The 25798-nt window shown below is 40.0% G+C and overlaps 2 protein-coding genes across 2 annotated transcripts in view; both read left to right on the top strand.

Moving 5' to 3' along the window:
- The window catches only part of LOC145976422 (uncharacterized), a 69609-nt gene that overhangs the window by 8053 nt on the left and 35758 nt on the right, over positions 1–25798 (top strand). The window lies entirely within an intron of this gene.
- Positions 1843–24404, top strand: LOC145975732 (uncharacterized). The gene is made up of 4 exons (XM_083106401.1): positions 1843–4334; positions 16926–17916; positions 18611–18703; positions 22806–24404. Exons 1-4 carry the CDS (start codon positions 4285–4287, stop codon positions 23397–23399), a joined length of 1728 nt encoding a protein of 575 aa, XP_082962527.1. The 5' UTR covers positions 1843–4284; the 3' UTR covers positions 23400–24404.

The following is a 25798-nucleotide window of genomic DNA, read 5'->3' as shown; positions in this document are numbered from 1 at the left end:
CATCGTTGTCGTCGCGAGGGCGGACAACCGTCCCGACGTTTTTGTGTCGCGTGCGATCTCATCGTGACGAATGTTTGATTTCGCCACTCGATTAAAGAGGGAACGAGAATGTATCCATTTACATCGGAGAGGGTGCGAGCACGACAATTTTCTCCTTTCGTCCACGTTACTCGACGTGCTGTTCGTTAACCGCTGTCGTTGCCATCGCTGCCACTGACATTCCGCTGTCGCCGATCGCTGTCACCGCTGCCTGTCATTTATCTAACGAGTTTGCGGTCAGGTAGATGAGACAAGATGGAAAGGAGGGACAAACGGGGAGAAAAAGAAACGAAGGAGAAGGAAGGAGATGGAGAACGACGGCGAGCGAAGGGATCACGGAGAGAACGAGAAAAAGCGTGACCTCGCGTCACGCGAAAACCGCATCGCGAGAGACACGCGCCAAGTTTCGCGCTCTCGGATGATGTTTCAATTCGTGCGACTCGCGCTCGATGTCGATCCGTCGATCCGCATCTGCGCGCGTTGTCCGATGTAGCTGTCTCAAAGTGCGAAGTAACGACGGATTTTCCCGTATCTCCCTCGCCGAGTTCCGATCGGGGAAACGACGGAGACACGTGAAACCGCGCGCTCTGACAGCTCTCTGACAGTCGACGGCGGCGCGTGCACGTCACGTTCAAGAGCGACAGCCGTGAAACTTCGAAATCGACACTCGTGCGACCTTGCACCGGCCCCCGAAAAGTGCTGGCAGCCAGCCGCTTTCGAATCTCGCGGCCGATCCCGTGCGTTTGTCACGTCGTGACGTGGACGCGCGTTCGAAATAGTTTGGTTTCCTCCTCGGAAAAGCCTGGCCAGAAGCAGAGAGAAAGAGAGAGAGAGAAAGAGGAAGAGAAAAAGATCTCGAAACGTACGCTCCTTGGCACGGTGGCCATCGCGCGTGCCGCGACGCGACGCGACTCGACTCGATTCGACGCGCCGCGACGTGCCGCGACACACGTGACAGTGAACAGTGCAACGCGTACCGCGCGAGCGACGCACCTGGGGCCGTCGCGCGAGCAGACGTCGAGGAGGCGAACGCGTCTCGCGGTGTCTCGCGCGCGGCTTCCGTCGTCGCGACGCATCTTGAATCGCCAATGTTCCTTTTCAAGCGGAGACAAAGTCTCTCTCTCTCTCTCATCCTCTCTCTCTCTCTCTCTCTCTCGAGCCAGAGGGAGAAAAGGTGAGCGCGACGTATTTATTGCCGCTAGATTGACGTGGTATCTCGAGCGCGGATTTGCAACGAGAAAAGAAAAGAGGAAATGATAAAATTAAAGGAAAAATACAGAAGGATATTACGCGCGAGAAAGGTGCGATAAAGCGCGCGCGTGCTGTCGAGAAAGAGGCACGTTGCGAGAGAGCGTGTTTCGTGAGGCACCAACACGAGCGGACGAAAATACCTCACGTGCGTCGAGAAATTGATGAAAAAGAGGGAGGGAAACGTGTAGGGGAGGTAAACGGCGGGTCGTTTTTCGAGCACGACGAGAGAGCCGAGGAGACGAGGAGATTCGTCGACGCTCGTGCACGAGCAAAAGTAAAGTATGACGGTCCCGAGGAAATCTGGAGCGATCGAACGGCCCGCTCCTACGAGAGCGACGCCGAGGAGGCTTTAGCTATCCGAGCATCGAGGTATTCTCTCGCGGATTTCACTTCGCAGCAGCAGCAGAAACGGCAGACGTAGTGACGTAGTTTCGAGGTGGGCTCATTCCAAATTCCTGCCAATTTGATCGAAAACGATTAATCGAATCATGTTATGCGAAAATGAGTCGAGTCGGTAGGTTTTTTATTTTTTCTCTGCTTTAATTATCATTATATACCATATGTGAGCAAGTTTATTAAAATATTTAGTTTAAAGATGTCTCTTAATTGACAGTATTACGGAAAATGTGACAGCTTGTCGCGAATCGAGGGATACTTTGGGGCAAAATTTAGATTAGAAAAATGAATGACACGCATAGTTTGTTCTCGAAATGACGAAACTTTGCATTTTAAAGTTAATTTATTTATTAACTTGTCACGTAGCGCGAGAGATTGATTTGTTTTCGCTTAACACGACTAAAGTAAGAGAGAGAAAACGGGCGTTGGTACCAAAGAAATTTTTTGCGAGCGTTCTTTACATTTTTTTATAAATCTATCTCACTTGACAATGTGCAAACTTTTTGTCTCTTCGAGTTTCTTGACTGACAATGATCCAATAATAGGTTCTAAGCGCAGCGCGCTCGCTTCTGCGTGGAATTTTCTTCCGTGCCAACATCCACTTTTGCCCTTGGCGGATCTCTCGCTCTGCCCTATCGCTTTAATTAGTCGAATTCGCCGTAAAGGGGCTTTAACAACCATTGTTAAATCCGATCGTACGCATTGAAGTAAAGTGCAAGTGGTAACGGTGGCACGCGCTCTCTGTGATCAAATCCCGATTGCCGCAACGTATTTCACAGTTCGAACCTTTCGCCTAGAATCACCTTCTGTTTCCAACTACATAATTCGATTAGCTCGATATTTCGTACGGATTCGTTAAAATAATTTTTCACGTCGAGATACGCATCCGTTATAATCTTATTTATAGTCTTATAAGACGAATTGTGCGTACTTGAAAACAGAATGCGAATTTTTTTTTAATCTGTAAATTTTAACGCGAAAGAATTCTCACCGATAGTCAATATTTGACGATTATCGCATAGATTTTCTTTATAATCGATGAAATCTTGTTACGACTAATATAATCATCTAAAAGAAATTGTGTTACCAAAGTTATCGATTGAAGCTATTTCATTCTCTAATATAATTAGAAAACAATTTTGAACATGTAGAACATCTACATTTTTCTGGAAAATTTTTATTCCCTTTCTTATCGTGTCATCAAAATTTGTTATCTTTTTGGACATTTTTTTCGCGCTTTACGCGAGATAATTAACCCGTTCCGTCTTGGTGATGCAACACCCCAATCATTTCCTACTTTTCTTTTATTTTTACATTTCATTTCGCGACACCTTCCCTCCCCCGCCCTCCCCTCACGCGTGTAACGATGACGATAATAGCGTTTCCGCGATCGACTCTTGCCTTGACAGAGACAGACCGCGTGACGTATCGCCCGCGGCGAGAGGACGAGAATACCGAAGACGTCCGTCCTCGTTTCTCGCGCCGCGCAGTCTGTCTTCGTCCGAGAACTGTATCCGATATTCGGAGCGCTCGTGTTGTACGTACGTCAGAGAGACGTCGGATTTTACAGCAACTTCAATAAGAAGCCGTCGCAATACCGTACTTCGAATACGGTAAATGCTAAAGTCTCACATTCATTGCAAATATCAATGTGATAATTTTCATCCTAGATTCACACGTTGCTATTTACTAAAATTTGACGTAACGTTAAATTTACGTATTCCATTTACCGTAAATATATTAATTGCAGTCATACACAATGGAGACGAGAGAATACTTATTCCGTGATAATTGTCAACATTGATGATCGATATTTGAAGAGGGAGTAAAATCTAAAGATGAATATGTAATGATCAAATCTTAACATATAACGCAGAGATCGATTCCAAGTAACTAAATTCTATAAAAAAATCATATTAATGCCTATTATAACATTATCACGGGTACGACTCTTTCGGCAATACGGCCCTGCTCCAAGTAGCATAGACATTTGACGTTTCGCGAAGGTCGCGTGTTCCAGCTCTCCCTCTCCCTCCCTCTCTCTCTCTCTCACACGATACACACACACAATCTGTCCGCGTCTCGCTCTCGTCTTTTTCTACTTCATTCTCCTTGTCTGCTTTCCGCGCAACGCGTACATACGCACATACACACCGTACGTGCATACGTTCCGACATTTAACGATCGTTACGCGTTCAATTGTTCACCGTCGCCGCCGCCGGCGAGAGACTACGCGCGACTTTCCGAACGAGAGCCGCGACGATATTTTCCGCGGCGCGTTATCGGCGAACATGACATTGAGGATCGCCCGAGAGAGAATTGCAACGTAACGCATCGCGGCGTTAGCCGCCGCTATCGTAGATACCGCGACATCGCGATGCGCCGCGTCGCGCCGCGCCGCGTTGCACCGCGCCGCGCCGCACCGCGCCGCGGCGTCGATCAGCTGGCGTCGCTCCGTCTCTCTCTTTCTCTCCTTGTTGCGCGACGCCGACGACGGGCACGCTTGCCTGTGCTCCGTGTCGTATGCGTAAAACCTATCGCTAATAGGATGTGCAGACGCGCGTTAGACATTTGTTTCTCGCGTGGATTGTGTATAGGATGTGTCTTGGAAATTCGTCGAGAGATTTGCACCTGAGAGGCAAACCAATGTAAGTTGAAAAACTCACATTTTTTTTTTATAAATTTCGGAAAGCGTATGAAAGCGCGCATCTCCGGAATAAAGTACGTTTATAGGTGAAATCGGTTAAATTGGAATTTACGCGCGTAAAATAATAGTTATTTAATGTATGTTTAGGATTCTTATCTGAAAGCTATAAATTTGGTTAAATTATATGTATTCCGTGTATTTTTAGTTTAAAAATTCTACGAGACAATCACGCATTTGATAAACTTATTATTTTCCTGGCTATATAATAAATAAATGCGTAATCGAAATGTCAAATAGATGACTAAACCAATTGAATTGAATTTGCTTCATTCTGCTTCTCAGGTACAGAAATATTTTTTATTTAAAAAACAGATATAAGAAATTTAAAAATCGATTTTTAAAATTTTTTTATAATCTTTTTCAGAATATTATATTTTTGTTAATGTATTTTACAAGATGTTATTATTTTTTTATTATTTTATTTCTCGCTCTCTCTTATGACTTGACGAAAATGTTAAAATAATAAAGAAAATAATTGTTATAATCGATTTTAAATTAAATATATTTATTTCTACCGTATTTTCTTTGTTTATATAATTTGTTTTATATGTATGTATATTGTAATAATTTTTATATTTATTCTCGAAATGTATTATATATAAACTTGTAGTATCGTGTATTCTTCTAATATAATGCAGTATGTAATTCTAGTTTATATATCATATTTTTAAAAAAAGAAAGATTATAACAATTAGTACGTGGTTAAAATGATATTATTTCAAGGTATAATTATATTTCCATCTCTCTCTTTTCCTCTTTCTTTTCTTTTTCCGTCGCGAATCAGATGAAATTAAAAAAAATCGCCCGGTTCACGCATCAAGGCAGCGTAAAAACAGCCTCATCTGGCTGTGGCGAAAGAGAGAGACCGCGGTATTTTGTACATTTTCTGCACTGATTAACGCATTCTCGTGTCATGAGGTCGTTAACATTGATAAATCAAAAGAAAGCGATGCGTCCGAGATTCTTGTTCTGTCGAAGCATCGATCGAATCATTTTTACTCGCGGTAAAAAAGGTGCGCGAAGATATACGAAACCTTTTACAAGATTACTTTATTTCGGAAAAAATTTAGGAAACAATGATGAATATTTAAATTAAAAGTAGCTTAAGCGATTGTTTGCCATATCATTGAAAACAAAAAAAAATTAAAAATGAATTCAAATGTCAACATTTATTTCAAGAAATAAATAATAATAATTGACAAATTTTGTACGTTTTTATTTTTATTTTTGGCATCAAATTCTCTTTTATATATTTCAAATCTTTGATTTTTATCGAGTTAATATTGAATCGAACAAATATTGAATTTTTTTTAATTAGTAAGCAGCGTAGTTGCAAGTACTATTATAACGCAATTTCTTTATTTTGGAAGAAAGTGCGGATTAATTGATACGAGTACATAATAAAATAGTATCGGTACCGTATTACGCTTATGCTAGATAGTACTTATAATTTAACTTTTGCGATAGAAAAATCACATACGGTATGTGTATTTTTACGCATTGTCATATATCGGCGCGAATTATCAATTTATAATCATAATCGTGATAGATAAGAGCTACGTGAGAAAACTTGCCCGTCCGAGATGTTAAGTTGTTAAGAGCGATAGACGTTCGTTTATAAACGTCTTCCCGAATCAAAGAGAAATCAATGCATTCCGATAATTTTTATCGACAGATTAATCCAATCGTTTTTAAGCAAGAATAAATTACTAGATAACTTGTAAAGTTGCTTCTAATTCTCGTTTCAAATTTTTCATATTTAATCTTTATATTCAACTATTGTTTTCGCACACACGAATTTATATTTAATTATTTCTGGGTTGATAGTTTTCAAAAACATTATTTATAGCAAGAAAAAAGTGTTTGAAATCTTTCCTCAGAAATACATACATGGTTATTGTTGCCAAGCATTTCTCTTTTCACAAAATCGAATTTTACAAATATTAAAACCATTCTTGCGCGTTTTTTCTTCGAATCTTTCATGGATTTACATATGTATATCAAAAATTAAAAATAAAGCGATAATCTCGAGCCGCTCTGGATATCAGAAGTTCTTCGTGCGCCTGTATATTTTCGCTAAAAAAAAAAAAAAAAAAAAAATTGCGTAACAGCTATCTATTTTATCGTCATATCGGGCCGGACGACTTAAATCGGTTTCCACCGGTTCACGATCTTTTGATTGGCGGCATTCTACAGAGTGATTTTCGATGGGCACCGCCGATGGGCGGTTTTGCCAACAATCCCGACGTACATACGTACCATGTATACCCTATATATGTATATACATATCGTGATCATTTTTAAAACGTGACGGAGACAGACGGGCGAGGCACTCGGGCAAAGAGATAGAGACGTAATGATTGCAATATTCCGCCAGTAATTGCTCCAGTCGGCCGCACTGTTGAAACATCATTCGCGCGCGCAAGTCGTAGATTTGTTTTTCCCCTCTCCCCTTCCCGCGCGTGTCGCGCCCCGCCGTCATGCCGTCGGCCGAAATGTCATTCTCTCGCGGGGGATTCGTTTTCTCTTTCCCCGACCGCCCCGATCTCTATCCGATGGCGCGATCGTCCCTATCCCTACTATGACTACCGCTATTCTCGATGCCATTCATCGCGGTTCGAAATCGATACGTGCCATTAAATGCTGGCGATGCATTTAAAACGGCCGATCGAGTCGGGCGGGGGGGGACATGCGCTTGATTAGATCCCGGATCCTCGTTAACGCCACGTTATAATCCGCAAATCAACTTTCGACTCGTCGCGAAAATATATAAGGAGCAAAAGTGACATATAAGTCAAGTATACCGACGTGAAATATATAAGATAATTATAGCGTCTATCGTGTATCGGTGTCACTTAAAACTTTATCTAACCGTAGTTTAATTAATTTTTCTTTACCGTGGCCGGTGTTATTAAAAATATAAGATATCGATAATTTTGCATGGCCTCGATACTTGGGCGAGCCTAACGCGATGAAACTTTCACAACTCGTGTAAAAACGTGTGCACGGTTTAAACATCCTCGCGTTCCTTCTTCTCCGTGTCTCTGACACCCTTCCACCCCCCCGTTTTCCCAATCCCGATGCGTAAATATCTTTAAATATCGTTTGTCGATATTCCCCATTTCGCGATTGTAATGACAATACTTTATCTCGACCTACGCGCCTCGTTCTTTTTAAACGAAGAGAGACCGATGAGAGGGAGCGAGCGAGCGAGCGAGCGAGCAGCGCTCACGAGCGTGTCACGCGCGTGAAAGGAAGCCCCCGGCAAAAAGCTCACCGCGGGGTATTAGTCATTGGTAACCAACCGGAGCTTTTTCGTCGTGCCGTGCGATTCCTGCAGTCGTGACCGTCGCTGCGGCTGATTTATGGCGAGCCATCGTTATTTTCGCCTAGCCTAGCCCGGCTAGAAGACTAATCTAGCCTCGCGCTTTTCTTCTTCTCTCCCTCGATGCTCTTTCTTTCATCTTGCAAGTTCTTTCTCTCGCGATTTCTTGGCCGGCTATTTTTCTCTCTTTCTCTTCTTTTGTTCTTCCTCTCTCTTTCTTCTTATATATCTTTGCGTGTCCGTTTCTTCTTCTCTCCCTCTCTCCAGACTATATTTTCTACCTGCCCCTGCTCGATTCGCGTTTAAACGTGGGTGGGAGAGAGGCCGATCGTTACTACCGGTTAACTACGGGTAGGTGCTACTACTAGACATCTCTTATTCCCCGTCGGAATCTCGTAACCGAGTAAAGTACTTGAGCGAAAAATATAATCGACGGGGCTGGAATATCTTCTCGTCGCCGGAAATTTAGCCGTTACGCGTCAATTTCGCCGAATAATTAAGTCGAAAATCCAAATGATGCCATTATCTTTGACCGATCGTGACTCGACAAGTCTACTTTGATGGTTGCAACCTTAAATCTATTGATTCTTTTCGGCGAATCTACAAATCTGTTTGTTTACGACGATTTACATAGATTCTTAGGTACATTTTTATCATCGTCTTTACACCATACATTTTCATACATATGAGTCCTCAGGCTAAAACGATCAACTCCACTTTTTGCATTTTTTAAAATGGAATTAATCATCTCTATTAACATTTCTGTCTTTTGATATTTTGTATGTTCTTATAGAAGGAAATATTTTAAAAATCTGCAGATATTTAGTGTCTCTCTTTTCAAAATCGATTGCGCATTAATTGCGTTAGAAAAATCCTGTGTAAACAAAAGTCTCGGTTCACTATCAACCATGCAGGTCGATCATGGCATAATAATAATATAATTCTCTCTTCATTATATTATATTGCCTATGTTGAGCCATTCGATTATTCCTCGCCATTAATTTAACAAAATTTGCGTTACACCGCGCAGAAACAAAGCGTAAATTATTACCACGATCAAAATTACCGCGCCGTCATTGCGGTGTGGTTCGTTACGAGCGAACGATTTGCTCATTCTAAAATTCATCATTTAATTATAATGCGTTACAACCGCTGTCACTCCAACGATAATCCCGGCTCGCCGAATCGGCTCCTGGATTTCGCGTCGATCGCGCCGATCGCACCGATTCGCATCGATCCGTGTCAAGCGACTTGTAAATTTCGAGACACATAATACACAAAGTACTCCAGATGTCTTTGGATGTCTTTCCAGTCACAAATCCCATGTATCGCTAGTCATCTTTCCTTTTTGACGAGAACTTTGCTAGAAATTTATATAGTTTTAATCTTTAGTATTTATACAATAATATCTCTTGACAACCCCTATTTAACTTTGTTTTTATTTTTCTTTCTATTTTAAACATAATCAATTTTAAAATTGACAAAGCATTAGTTTTTAATTTTGAAAATATCCATGCTTTTCTGTATGAAATTTTTTTTAGCAAAGTTCTCTAAAAATTACATGCAATTAAAGAGAAAAACTAACATATTCGATAACTGCAAGAGACACGTGTATTACTTTGTTTATATCCTACTATTCTTATTCTTTTTCCCTTCATTTTCCCTCAAACTGACGTTCTTTTTCTCACAAATGGCAGTCGATAAACTGTTTGGAATGTCGTCAAAGTTGTAATGAAGCACCATAAAGTTACGACTGCGTCTCTGGCGCAAAACTCCGACAAACTTTCGAATATCGTTGTCCAGATAAAAGTTTAAGGAGCTTTAGAGCAGTATGCGCGCTCGCTCGCATGCGTTTGATGCGGCGACAAAAACGCGAATAATCCGATGCATATTCTCTTTAACGAATCGGGATTCGATATTTTCTCAGCGAAAATTTGAGAGAAAATATATGCAAATTTTATTTTATGTAAAAAATTTGTTTGAAATATAAAAAATGTAAATGGATCATAATATCTTCAATTATAAAAAGTCTCGATTAATTTGTAAATATTTAATTAGGGATTTTGCCACATCGTAATTTTATTTTATGACTTACATTTTTTATTTATAGTGTTAATTTTTATTAATTTGTTTCAATTTTTACTCTTTTGAAATTATTAATTTTCATTTTGTAATAATAGTGAAAATACAAAAACTATAGAAAATTTAATAAATTTGAACAATTTTTCGAATAAATTTTATGGTAAATAATCGACAATGCATTAAAAATTATTTGCATAGATTGGCATTATTCTGTGTATATTACTAACGAGAATATATATATTTGTCATGTAATTTTTTGATTTGTGAGACATTCCTCGTTTTATTTCTATTAAAAAACATTAAATAGCAGACAAAAATAGTTAAATACATATCGTATTCTACATATACATAATACATATTGTATTCTAGTTTTAACGATTAGCAATTATTTTGCTCGCAATTACTGCCACCCGTAAGACTCGAATGGGGGTGTATGTTTCTCCTGTTTAGCCCTGTACCTTCGTTATCTCCACGGCTTCGGCCACGATATATCGTCATTAGCCTTCACGCATCGTCTCGCAATACGCACACGCTCGCTAATTAACGCAGGTCTTATTTTTCTTCCAAATAAATTTGCCCACAGCTTTTAATTAACTCGAACATTCGGCCGAAATGAATTTATTATCTTGCTCGGCTCTAATAATCTCGAAATACGACAATCGCTCGGTAGTCATATGTCCTGCGTATTTATAAGCGCGTGTAATAGTTGACTCGTGGAAACAGGATGTCGGGAAATATAGAGTATTGGATCCGCGATCGGAAAGTCTCCCACGCAGTCGCTTTATTTTAAAATAATCGATTATAAATAACGAGCTGCCATTTTTCCGTAATGTCAAGACTTCTTTAATATCACTCAAAATGCCAAACATCAAAATATAAATATATCGGTATATTAAATCTCGCGAAAAAAAGCTGCTAAAATGTAACTTTAGAAAATCTTGCTCGAGCTTTTCTACAAATGCGTTACTGATTTATGCAATTCGCTTTTCATGGAATGCGCTTTTCCATTACTCGGTTATAAAAGATTTTTCAAAAGGTGCGTTTTATTGCGTCTATCAATGAGTTTTGTAATGGATTACGCTTTAATGATATTGCTATATATAGAAAAATGTCTTATCAAGCTCTTTAATATGGCGTGCATTACATATAATCGTAGCTGTTTTTCTTCGGCGCGAATTCGCAAAGATATTCTCGATATTTTCCGAGACTTTTCTAGCATCAATTGATCGCGATAATTTATATTCGCTTTCTAATTAATTATTACTATTCCTAGATTTGTGCAATCAATACTTATATAGACATGTGAAAATTATTAAGTCTTTTTTCTCTCTAAATAAGACAATTTTTCATAGAATAATATTCTAAATATGTAGAAACACGTACAAAAAATTTGCATCATCTCCTCAGAGGAATTTCTTAACAGGTTTTACAAAATATGGGTTTAAGTTTTTTCCTGGTTAAGTGCTCCGACACTAAGGTACATTATAGCGTATAACAATCTGTAAAAACGTGCGCGTCGTTGCATATCGCCAAGAGGAGCGTCGCTGGTATTGTACTCTTAATGACTTCGCGGAACTAAAAAAAGAAAGAGGAAAAAAAAAGAAAAAGAAAAAGAAAATAATCCTCTCACGCTTCTCCGAGTGCGGCGCGCGCGTGTTTCGCTCGCCGCGTGTGCATATTCGTGCTGTTTGCGGAAAATCTGCGCGTGTCGATCGTGACGCGCATCTGCGAGTCGCGCGTGCGTGCGGCCGCGGCGATACGGAACGCGCGATTTCGTAAGACGCACTTGACGCAAACCAGGGACGGATCTAAAGCGAGTTTTCAACGTGGCGCGCGACACAACACGGTTTCATTTCCGACGCGAAATCAACTTTATCCGCTTCGCGAGACGATATGTACTTCTACTCCCTAGGAGAGAGGATAGAAACACAATATCTTATTCAAACATCTCAACTAAAGCGTCAAAAAGACGTGACCGTATTTTCGAGTTTCTCTTTTCAGACCTCTGTCGATGATGTACATATTTATGTATATTAAAAATACTTGCTGCTTATATGTCTATTTGTATTATATGACTATTTGATTGCGTAATGTCTTCTTGTTGTTTTTCCGATTAAATTCCTTATTGCATATAGAGAAACAATATTTACCAATAAAAATTTATTAAAAAAGTCTCTTCAATGAAAATTCGAAACATTTCTTTTAAAATATATTAATTAACCGCGCGAGAATTAGCAACGAAAATTATTCGTGTCTTCATATTTCTATTCAAAAGAATTTTTTCCTGTTTCAAGGAACATTATCACATGGACATGTAATGTTTATTACAAGAAACACGCCACAAAGACAGACGTAACGCGCAACAAGAGAACGTGTCGGGAGAAGAAAATTCGCGAAATGAATCGCTCATTCCTCCCAATCGGAGGGTTAAACCGACCGATATCTCGCCGAGCGCGTTATCCGTCCCACACACATACACGTAGACGAACGCGTATCAATTAACACGCGCCACGACGGATCATGCGTGCGACGTGCGCAATCGCGAATAGCGGGTCGGCTATGTATAAGTACGTAACAAACACGCGCGCCTCACCCACGCGCGTTACACTCGCACACGGCGCGCTACGCACAGCCGCGAACTTTTTCCCGCACCACCGCCACGGTAACACCGGCTAATTTTACCGCGCGAATCGCGCGTGCAAGTGGAACACCGTAATCCTGCAATTTATGCGGCGATTTATGCGCCGAAATGGACCTCCCATCGATCGACTTCTCCTATCGCGCTCTCGCGCGATTTCTTCCGACATCGCTCTTTTATACAATCGCTGCGACTCTTGCGTAGATTTTAAAAAAGAAGTCTTTTAAATTTTTTAAATTTGCCCACGAAAGGAAAAGAAGTTGAGAATATAAATTCAGAATTAAATAACAGAGTTAAATAATTTTGAAAATATAAGTACAAAAAAAATGTGCGTTTTTTCTTTTTTTCGTAGGATTTATTAATTCTATATATAAAATGAATATATGTATATAAGAAAGTTATTATAATATTATATGTATTAGAAATGATATTGACGTCAACATTCTGATTGTAAACAAGAATTTAGGCCAAGACAACCAACAAAGAAATATATATCTTACAAGATGCATCGTGCCAAGTTTTACGATTAAGAAAAATGTCATATGACAATCGCAACTGCTCTGTTATACTTCCTCTATTAATTTTAGATTGTAGATTAACGACTGATAGTTACACAATTTGTTCCGATAAATTGTTTTTATTTTTACACTATCAACAGATATAATCGCTCGATAGATATAAACAATTTCAAAATTCCACGAGTTACATTTGATATTGTTGCATTGCTACATCTCTGTCTTCGTTGAAAAATAAACATGGATGATTCCGTCTTTTTGTGTGCTCACAATTGGTTAAGTCTTAACTTTACGCAATAAAGGCAAACGATCGTTATAATTCTATTGTCACGATTTACTACTTCTAAGGCAGTTTGCACGGATTTGCGGAACATTATGCGAAGAGGAGCAACTCGAATGGAACACTCGCAAAGTTTTCGCATCGCAAACCGCGCATGCATATCGTACATAAATGGATTGACCCAAAGAAAACCTCTGAAATGACATAAATAACGGCTTGCGGGCTGTATCGACTTATATAATAATGCATCGCCGCTATGAACCACCGCAGAAAAATCACGCAGGAAAATTAAGTACACGCACAGTGAGAAGGAAATAATCGCATCCGTAATACACATTACTTGGAAAACGCGAAGACGAGAAAAAGTTGGAAACATTTGAAATCTGTTCATGTAACGATCCAGTCGGTGAATTTTTTTGCGAATTGAAAAATTCATAATTAAAAAGGAATGCGAACAAACACTACATATTTCTCTAATATATAACACGCTTTTTTTCTTCCTAAAAATGATTTTCAATATTTTTATTTTAAATGTTTTAATATATATTAACGTCACATTTTTTAAATTTTAGTTTCACGAATGTTTAAGGGACGTCAGCTTAAGGAAACAGAAAATTTAAAAAAATATTCAGCACTCGTGATACAAATGCCGACGCCGATGATGACGTGGTTGCCACTGGCAGGGCGCCGAATGCTTGCATTTGAGAAAGAGACAACACCATCAAATATCTTTGCTTTTATCAATCTTGATAAATGGCAATTATAAAAACAGATTATCAGAGGAATTTCTTTGCGACAAGCCGCCGAACGATTAACAATCGCGCAAAAATCATATTCTGATTCATATCTTTCAATCATTTTTAAGATTACAAGAGTGATTTCTTGGATGTGTACTACAACAAAGGAAGCGAAAGAAAATTGCTAAAAAGTAAATAGATTAAAATTAGCGAGGGATGAAATTTTATAAAGCGACTAATGATATCAAGATTTAAAAAGGAGATTATATTTCACTATTGAATTAGAAATTAAAGTTACTAATAGAGGAATTAATAGAAAATAATATAATAATGGAAATTGCAATAACGGGAATAAATAGGTTTGCTAAGGATGCGCACATAACAATCTAAATAAGTGCAAACAGTTGACAATGTACTCAATATTGTGCGCCAGTGTATACGGCTTCGCCGCTCACTCCGCGAGCATTCATAGATATGTACATCCACTTTGGGTTCTTAACTTTCGCTATTAAGCGATTTCGCTGAAACCGGTACTTGTGAGTAAAGTTTGCAAAGCGCGGCGAGAGAGGAGAGAACCCGCGCCAAACTGCAGTGTTTATTGCCCGGAAAAAGAGCGGCAAGCCGCAGTAGCGTTCTTCCTCGGATTACTCGGTCAATTTCTCTATTCGCGAATAATAAACTGCATACACGCGCGCGGATAACGCATATGTGTCGTTCGTTTTTCTTTTTTATATACATATTTAATACGGCAATATATCTAACGATCGATGCGACTCTATACTCGGCTTGAAAACAACTATATCGGATGCGTGACGCACGATTGTTACAGGAAAGTGTGAACTGATGTATTAGATTCGACAAAAATTTATTTAGCATTGTTCGTTTATTTTTATATATTTCTTTTTAATAATAAATTTTTTTAATATTTCGTTACAAACAATAAACAAATAATAGAATTATTTGTATTTTTCTTTTATGTATTTAACATATCTATTTTATCATATTATTATTACATGTTTTGACTTTACTATAAAATTACATATAAAATTACATATAAAATTACATATAATAATAATAATAATTATTATTATTATTATTACATATATGTTACACGTGTTTGTATATTTTATTCTTTTGTATATATTTATAATTATCATTACAAATTTATATATTAAACAATAATTATTAATTTACAAATTATAAACGTGGAGGATGCTATTTCAAATTCATCATAAATTTGTTTTAAATTCGAAATCGTATACGCGAAATACGAGTGGAAAGCGTTAAATTCATAAACATATTAATCGATACCCCATGACAAGACTATTGTTACATCTTTAATGAAAATAAACTTGACGCGAGTTGGCAAATATAGTTTACCGCTTAACGGACCTAGCGCTTCCGGCAAAAAAAAAGTTTCAAAGATTCCGGTAACAACCGACGTTATAGCCGTAAAACGATGAAATCAATGCGTAACATGCTGTGCCGACGCTATATTTAACCGGCGAGAGTGCAGGTAATTCCTATAACCTTTCTGGCACAATTGACAGGTGCAATTTATCTGTAGCTCGAATGCGCGCTATGCGCGAGCCTCTGTTTTAAAACGCTTGAAAACTGATCATTCGCACTTCGACGTTGTTTCTCTTGAATTGGCGATACAGCAACATTGCATAGACTGCTGCGTAATTGGCGATACAAAGCAGCATCAAAGAATATCCGCTTAATCTCCCAATTGTCGATTTTTCATTATTGAAAGTATTCAATCTTCCCATCGTTATACGATAAATAACGACTCTTTGATTCTAATCTTGAATAAAAATTCTGAAAAGAGAGAATCTTTTTTGGGAAATTTTCAAATGGCCGATAAAATTTTGTCATTTCGTTGCATCTCGTAATTTCCTTTTTGTGCTCACAATCGTTTAAAACTATCGACGTCTCGATAAGATTTTAACGAAGGGAAAAAGTCGCCGAGACTTTTGGTGAAACGAACAGAGACGGAGTTTCGGACACCGTATATACGATGGAGGTTCCGTCATGCATCACCGTAATATCGCGGGGGCCAAGCGAATCACGCGAATATCGTGATGCAGTACATACACGCCATCGCGCATATAGCCGCGGATATATCACGCGAATGCACGTTTACGCGAATAACGCTTCGGCATAATTATATGTGTGCGTGTCGCCAGCGCCGGACTGTTCACATGTCCACGACACGTGCGTGCGCGCCGTTTCACGCATTAGGCAGCAGCAATAAATACAGTCGAATGCGGGAAAAGGAATAATAAAAGATAAGCCTGTGTATCGTCAGCTGATATCGGCCGTGCATCTCCGGATGTGTTCGAATGCGCCGGCGACGAGCGCATAAACATGCGTTTGCAAAAGTGCGTTGGTGCAACGCGCGATTGTCGTGAATCGATACGCTGCAAAATAAATATACTCTTTGGATAATAAATCTTAATTACATCAAAGAATCGCATCGTCTCTCGCACCCTCCACCGAATTGTTTCATCAAATGTTTCGTAATAGTTTAATTTCGCGATGATGTTTCCTCTTGGAATATTGAAATAATTTTCCTTTGACAAGAATATTGTAAACTTGATGAATGGTTCTTTATCGTAACTAAAAAAATATTTTATTTCAAGAGGCAAATTACTCGAATAGATAACAAAATTCTCTTTTTTAGTTTTAAATGGACTTTATTTTTAACTTGTCCATTTTAAATTTTAATGATCAAGATTTCTGGTTTTAATGTTTAAAAAACTGCGAAATGATAATATTGATCATTTTAAATTTTGTCGAGGGAAATTATTCAACTTTTCTATTGCTCTTTGTGTATTTATCGAATCCATAATAACCGCGAAGAAGTAATAGCTGGGCCACGTGACGCGGTACATTTTTAGAGAACGCTACTCGGCACGAGTGTGTTGGAGGATACAGGTCTTTCTTATACAGCAGGGTTGCGGGGTGCAGTTCAGACATGGGAAGTGAGCATTACTGCCTGAGGTGGAACAATCATCAGAGCAACTTGCTGGGTGTGTTCAGTCAACTGCTGGAGTCGGAGTCGCTGGTGGACGTGACACTGGCGTGCACGGAGGGACCGTCGATACGCGCACACAAAGTAGTCCTCTCCGCGTGCTCCAGCTACTTCCAGGCCCTGTTCCTCGACCATCCGAACCGTCACCCCATCGTCATCCTAAAGGACGTACGTTTCGCCGAGCTACGTACCCTCGTCGACTTCATGTACAAGGGCGAGGTAAACGTCGAGTACTGCCAGCTATCGGCCCTCCTCAAGACAGCGGAGAGCCTCAAGGTTAAGGGTCTAGCGGACATGACGAATATCAACGCAGCGGTAGCATCTAGGGAAGAGCAACAGCAGCAGCAGCAGCAGCAACCGCAACAACAGCAGCAGCAGCAGCAGCAGCAACAACAGCAACATACGAGCACCTCCGACACGTCGCGGGAGCATCATCGAGAACGAGAACGAGATCGAGAGAGCATAAAAGAGACGAGCGGCAAGGATAGGGAGCGAGAATCGAACGTCACCGCCGGAGTATCGGCCGGTACCAAGGAATGCGAGCAACAGCAACAATCGAGCAACATTGCTCAGAGTACCCCAAGCGAGCCCGCGGAGGCGGTGGACATGACGGATTGTTCGCCGTCGCCCGCGGGACCCGGTAGCCCGTGCCCGGGACCGCTGGCCCTCGACCGGCCCAGGAGGGATTCGGAAGACGCGGCTAGCCTCGAGGAGACGAGGGCCGGTTCCCTCAGCCCGATCTCGGTGCACAGCGGACCATCCGACATGAGTCTCAGCAACAACACCGGCGGCGGTACGCCCGGTGGCGTGCTGCCGTTGAATCTGCCGCAGAGCCGGCTTCCGTCCCCGCACAGTACCGAACCCCTCGCCGGTCCGTCGGGCTTACCCCCGGTCCAGCAAGTTCCGTTGGTAAGTAACGATAAGATCAGTTCTTGTAGAGGAAACTCACAACCCTAGTCCGGGCAAGTGGAATCCAGAGACAGCTGATGTATAATAATACTTTTTTTTTTCTTGATATCCAGCAGGATGAGAAATGAATTAAAGTATAGAATAGTTTTTTTATGTACTAATCTGCAATGTTAATATATCTTAATGCTTAATATATCTGCCAATTAATAATGCATACTGCTTGCCCGGTTGCGTTAATAGATTATTCAAATAAGATTGATACGAATTACAAAGTAAGCTTCAAGTATAAATAAAATGTCAATTTGTCATACATTAGATTGACATATATAATTAAATTTATATTCTAAATTTGTTAAAAAATTGACGTCAAAGATTCTAAGATACATTTATAGAAAGATGTTGATATGTCGATATAAAGCTTAAAATTCGATATTTTTTAATGTCGATTTTCTTTCACAAAGTTACAATTTTTAAAAAATATATGAATGTTTTCGCGCCAACATAAACTCTGTCAGTAATTCTGCGAGAGAGGTTCTTGTGGGTGATCAGCTTAAAACATCGATGACTTATTGTCGCAATTATTATGCAAAGAAAAACCGATGACAATTTTGACGCTATCTGTCACATTGATTTCGATATCGCGCATTTATATATTACTTGGACGTAAACCCGATGCCACTCTTTTCTGTTGCAGTCCCTGAAAAAAGAGATGGACTGGGAAAGGTCGACCGAGGAGCGTAGCGCGAGCAGCGAGATATCCGCAGACTATAGACTCCCACCAGATCCGGTGAGTCTCCCTTTTTCCGGCGAGTCGTCTATATATATATATATATATACATATTTCCAATTTATTATTGACTACTTTTTATTCTCGTATCCTCTCTTTGCTCTGCATTTCTATACATATATATATACCTATGTATACATATACTATTGATAACCGTTGTCGTCTCGCTCATCCGCAATCGTCGCCAAGAGTGGCACGTTGCGGATGAGACGACGATGTACTGCTGCGCCAAGTCCCTCCAAGTTGCAACTGCAATTACGCATTGCGATGCATTATGTATCGTATTACGTCATTATATTATAATCAAGTCACGGCAGATCGTTCGTAACGTGAGATACTACTCGGTGAAGATGGACGCGAATTTGACGTATGTACCGATGTCGATACGTACTCGATAAACGTATGTACTTCGCTTCAACCTTCCGAAAGTCCGATGATAATCGCATACGCATGACACGCGCGCACGCACGCGCGTACGTGTGTGTGCGCCGAATTCACTTTGCATGTGGGTCTCTTGCATGTGCCCAAGTGCTTTGCTGTTTGCTGCTCTCCCCCGCTAATTTGATAGAATTGTCGCGTCATTAACGAAATTGCCGTCCGTGCGGTGTCTGAAGGATCGATGATCTCGCAGAATTTCTCGCTCGTTTCCATTGCGCTTGATATATAACAAATTGCTCCCGCCTACAGTAGTCAATCTGTATGATCGAGTTCATTTAACGTTTTGACACGCGAGAGCGTTTTAAAATTCTTTATCAGCTACGTTGCTCTTGTCGTAATTTTCATTGACAAAACATTACTTCAGAAGTAATCTTGATATAACTTTTGATAACTATACTATGAAATATACAATCGCAACTTTTCGCGCGATATAACGTAAATATCGTTTTTAATTATGAAAGAGAGAGGGGGGAGAGAGAGAAAGAGAGAGAGAAAGAAAGGAAGGGAGAGAGAGAGAGAGAAAGAAAAGAAAGAAGAATAGTAAAGATATTCATAGTTATATCGTGGCAGAGATTTTGACATGTAGAGAAATTTAATAATTTTACATAAAGACTGTTGTACATTCGTGAAAAGTTACGTCGAACTTTTTTTGAAGTTTTTCTTTATAAAGGTTGAAGTTAAGCTAGTTAGTTTACATTTGAGATATTATAAAAGTGAACATGAGGACGATTTTTCACGTACACTTCCTGATTATTAATATCGCTCAAAAAGATTTCGTTCCCAGAGACTTATTTGTGATATTTAACCTTCTTCGGTATATCGACTTTGAATTCGTACGTCATATTCGATACGAGTTTGAGAAGTCATTTTTATCTAGACATAATAAATGCAAGTAAACATGCACACACATGCTCATCTACTGTGGCAAATATATCTCTTTTTTTTTTTCAAATTATTTTACTATCTCTTACATTCCTTGTGCATATCCCATTATCTTTTCAACGTACAGACACGTACACATTCTGTGCGTCTCTCTCTCTCTCTTTCTCTCTCTCTGTCTCTCTCTATCTTTCTCTCTCATTTCTATTTAATCATTAATTTTACAGTTTTTACTCTCTGCCGTTTATCTATTTTACTTTATCCATTGTTCCAAATTACAGACGTACGAATGTTATTAGATCAAAATAGATTATTCTAATTTATTAGTTTTATCACTAAATCGGATAATTTACTAGAACGATAATCGAAACAGGCATGAAATATATTGAAAAAAATTAATTGAAAATTAATTAATAGGAAATGAATATTGAAAGTCTTTAATTAATTAAATTAATATGAAACTTGTATGTTTAATTTAGACGCAATATTTCGCACGTCTGTATCACTTCCCCTTTTACTCCTTTTGCGCAGCATTTTTCTTGCTATGCGTGCAGCTCGCGAGCCAAGCGTACATCAGCTGATCGTACAAACTCGATCCTTTCCATCCGTGAATTCCATCTCCACGTGCTTTAAGGGAACTGAAAAAAAGAGTGCGCTCAAAATCTATCATTCGAGAAAGACGAAAAAATTGACAAGCGAAAGAAAAAAAGCCAAACGTCCTTTCCCGTCCTGCCAGCCTGTCTTGCTAGCTCACTGTCAAGAAGTTGACCTTCGTTTTTGGCCATGGTTGTTTTTTACTACATTTATATATATATATACATAAATATATATACATATATATATACACATACGTTATGTACATCGCATATCGTTTATACACACTGTGGTATAAATATCTATATATATTTACATATATATTTTTTGCAAAATATATATACATATATATATATATACATATATACATATATATATATATATATATATATATATATATATATAGGCAAATATTATTGACATATTCATTATACCATTTGTTACTTTGTAATATCTGTATTTCGATTTGTCGTTTTGGTTGAGTGCAATGCCTTTTGCTACGACGAATAAATTATGCGGCGTGGCTGCAAGTATAAGTATAATAAAAGGGAGGAGGGACGAGAGGGGCGGGTTAAGAACGAGGCTGTGGGGATATATATATTGTTATGGGTCCGTATAGATATATATATCTGTTGTTACTTATATATCTTTATACATACACACACACAAATACACACACACACATACATATATATTTATCTATATATATATGTATGTATATACATGTATACAAATCGTAACTATCACCGCTTGTTTTATTTATGGATTTCTTGACCATTTTCGATCTTTTCTTAAAATAAATTTGATATTTTCGTTTAGTTTTCGACATTATTAATATATCAATAAATTTGATATATTAAAATAAATTTGATATTTTCGTTTAGTTTTCGACATTATTAAATATCATCAATATTAAATATTTTTGTACAAGTGAAGTTTCCACAGTAAGATTTCGCGAATCAAAGTTTATTTCTGAAATTTATTTTCAAAGACACACACACACACACACATACACGTAAATACATGGCTAAAAATTTTGATTTCTACTTATATATAAATCAGCAGCTATATAAAAATAATTTCTCTATCTACACATTTTTTTATAGTTACATTTTTATTGACATTTTCAAATTGGTCAAAAAATTCATAACTGAGAAGTGGTAGAAGCTTGGGAACATGCTGTATACATATATACATCGTAACACACTCAAATAGTTTGTCATACATGTGCCTGGGGTGCGCGACGCGCCAAACAAAAATGAGCGTCAACTTCTTGTGAATACCGTCTTGTGTGCTGCCGAGAAGCGTCAACTTCTCGCCACGCTGGAGACACTTTCTCCTCCGAACGAATGAAATTTATAAATTAGAAACGAAAGAAAACTGAAAGTCAAAATAGATAGATAGATAAAATAGAGAATGAGAGAGAATAGAGAGAAAGAGAGAGAGAGAGAGAGAGAGAGAGAGAGAGAGAGAGAGAGAGAGAAAGAAAACCTTGTTTAGTCGTAACACGTGCTTATAGTAGTATCGAGAGAACGAGCTTGCCTGTCCTTTTTTTTATTTTTATTTACCGAAAAACTTAGATGCATTAGAAAGAATTAGTTATCATAGAGAAAGAGAGTGAGAGAGAGAGAGAGAGAGAGGGAGGGCGGGAGAAAAGAAGGAAGGAAGGAAGAGAAAGCGAAAGGAGGGAGCACAACGCGAGGTGGAAAGACACGTTATCTTTTTCTCATCCGTTTAAAGTAGCCACAGCGCTCATGCATTTTAGAAATGACGCGCTGCGGCATATATACATATACATACATATATCTATATAATATGCATATATACATATATGTAAATAAATATATCTATGTATTCTGCGGATCGAGTAGTACCTGGGCGAACGATTTGTCACGCGTTATTGCAGTATGTAGCACAATTAATATTAAAATATGCCGTTAGGATATTTAACATACGGGACTAGGCCAAAGAGAAATGCCAAAGAGAGAGAGAGAAAAATAGAGCAGCAATTCAAAATAGATAAAAATAAAGAGAGAAAGAGAGAGTGAGAGAGAGAGCGAGAGCGAGAGAGAGATAGAGAAAAAAAAGATAGAGAAAAGAGAGAAAGAGTCGGAGACGAGTCTTTCCCGCGGGGGTAACAGAGCGCCGGAGGGAAGACAAGAAGTTGATGTTCTTGTTTGTTTGGTTGCAGGAGTTGATGGGTGTGGATGAGCGGGTGTTTGCGTGCATGTACTGCGGTGCCTCGTTCCTCCACCAGAGCAAGCTGACGCGGCACATCCTCTCGCACAGCCTCGAGTCGCTCAAGTACCGCGAGCAGGCGGCCCACCTGCAGCTGCAGGCACAGCTGGGCCTCGAGCCCGGCATGCACCTGCCGCCTGAGGCCCACTATCCCGCCGCGGGTACGATCGAGCCGATGGACTTTGAACTCGCGGCCCACTCGGACCCGACCTCCGGCGTCGTCCTCTGCAAGTTTTGCGGCAAGTCCTTCCCGGACGTCGGCTCGCTGATCGCCCACCTACCGGCGCACACCGGCGATCGGCCGTTCAAATGCGAGTTCTGCGGCAAGGCGTTCAAGCTGCGCCATCACATGAAGGACCACTGTCGTGTGCACACCGGCGAGCGGCCGTTCCGGTGTACGCTGTGCGGCAAGACCTTTTCGAGGTCGACGATACTCAAGGCCCACGAAAAGACACATTACCCGAAATATGTGCGCAAGTTCCTGTCCCCGAGCCCCGTGGACCCCTCCGAGGAAGAGGCCCCGCCGCCGCCACCGCCGCATCATTGAGTTCGCCTTAGTATCAGCAGCAAAGACCGCCGTTGCGCCGTCGTTGTCGCCGGCGACGACGATGACGACGACGACGACGACGACGGCGACGACGACGACGACGACGATGATCACCGTACGGGACACCCCGTTGACAGACGACGCCTTCGCGTTGTCGTCGTCGCCGATCGCGCGAACGCATCCACGACGACGACGTCGACGACGACGGTGTCGTTCCCGCTTCCGGTACCGCCGCCGCTGCCGCCGCAACGCGTCCCTCCGACGTCATTCTGCACGTTTCGTCCCGCTCCCGCCCGACACGTTTCCCGATTCTTTCCCGATACCACTCATCTCCTCTCGTCCACCTGATCGCGCGCGTCATGATCCGCACGCATCGCACCCACCGCGGGCCGCGCGACGCGCGACTCCCCGCGTCGTCGTCACCCAATCGGCCCCAACGATCGAGCGACGGGGCAAGAAGCCGGCGGTGTGTTTCTAGTTAGTCCTGTGATTTTGGTTAGGATGGTTGGTAAACGCGTGTTCAGGGGGAGGGACACGTTAATAACGAGCTCCCTCGTTTAATCAGTGCTTTAAGACGAAACGTTTAGCTTATTATATACATATAAATATATAAATATATATAGATATATATATTATAAATTATACGTATATATATATCGATAAATTATTGAAGGTATATATATACATATATATATACATATATACATACACGTACACACATACACACACACACACAAATGAGCGAGATGTGGTTCGTTAAAAAAAAAAAGAGAAGAAGGGAAACGGACAAAGTGAACGGGGACGACAAGAATAAACGGGGAGTGGACGAGGAAGGGGGAAGAAGGGAATTTGAGCCGCCACGGTTGGTGCTTTTAAGAGATTTTGATAAAATGCTGTGAATATTATATTGATTACGATTAACTATAAACTATTGTAATAATGTACTAACGTTGTACGATGTACGATGCGACTGTTGTTGATACGATTGAGAATATTTTATACAGTTGACACGGGGGGGGGGTTGGGAATGTTAAGAACGCGCGTGGGAGGGTGGGTAGGGGGGAGGGAAGAGGGGTAAGCAGGAAACGTCCACTTAGCGAAATTCTACGCGGTGCAATTCGATTCGGTGTGGACAGTTTATAAATTTATAATAGGAAAAAAATTCGAAAGAGGAAAGAGAGAGAGAAAGAGAAAAAAAAATCTGTTACGAGTGCGCCGGCATTAGCGGCTTCTTCGATTGACTTTCGTTCCTCATTTTTTTCCCAAGGTCTCGACATCATTTTCCCTCGCGCTTTCGTCGTCGCGAGTCGACGAATCATGGACGCGTTTGACGTACGAGCGATGCACATCGCGCGGAAAATCGATCAATTTCGTCTCTCGTCTCTCGTGCATCGATCCGACGAATCCGTGAAACGCACTCTCCGGAGTTTTTCATCCCCTAGCGATCCCTTAAGCACGCTTATAGGACGTTGCAAAGGGGTTCAAAAAAAAAATCGAGCACGTGATTCCCGCAAATACCGCCAAGCTTTCTCGGATACGTTTCCGCAACTTTTCCACAGACAAATTAAGAGTTGCAACGAATACGCGATGATGCGGTGGCCATTGAGACAGTGCAATACCTGATTACGCGACACACCATTCTATGTTACTTTTTTATTCATATATAGTCTAATTCTTATTTAACATTCTTTAGTAAGATAGTTAGATAGTGTAATTACGTTGAGACTCGGTTTCCGTGTGATACCGTCTTTTATTCCATACTCGGGAATTCATCTTTATTTATTTATAATCCTCGAAAAAGTCACTCGGACGTGCGGGACATGGAGAAAACATTAAGTTCCCACGTGGATTTCATTTACACAGTTATGATTCACACCGCTCAATAGCGAACGGAATATCGATCATTAATTAAGGCAGATTAATGCCTCAAAGTCAAATATGAATGAATCAAATGTGGCGTCGTGTATCCGCAACAAAGACAGGATGTTTGAAATAATAGATGTTTTCCGTACATTCCTGGTAACATCATCGAAATAATCTTTGAATATTTTCATAATATTTTGAAATTTTAGTGAGAAATATTTTGATTGTTGAAGCAAAATTCTTTTAATCATTAATTCGAAGGAATCTCTTAGTCTAATCATTTATAAATTAAAATATAATACAATAGGAAAATGACACTTTCTGTAAAGGAAAAATTATTTAGATTTTATCAAATCTCATTTCGCATGTCTGTTATATACGACATCCTGCGTATTTTTCGCGTTATATGCGATGGTCCCAACGTTCGAGTGATACGAGAACCAGTATTCGAGATATATACTTTTGTTTTCCTATTAGGTAAGGTAAAGTAAAGTAATTAGCGCGTATGCAAATGTGTAGGCAGACTAGCGGCTTTT

This window comes from Camponotus vicinus, unplaced genomic scaffold (genome assembly GCF_025532165.1).
Source record: "Camponotus vicinus isolate PSW18456_S1 unplaced genomic scaffold, iyCamVici1.0 SCAF_8, whole genome shotgun sequence".
Taxonomy (NCBI): Eukaryota; Metazoa; Arthropoda; class Insecta; order Hymenoptera; family Formicidae; genus Camponotus; species Camponotus vicinus.
This window is presented reverse-complemented; position numbering and strand designations above follow the sequence as displayed.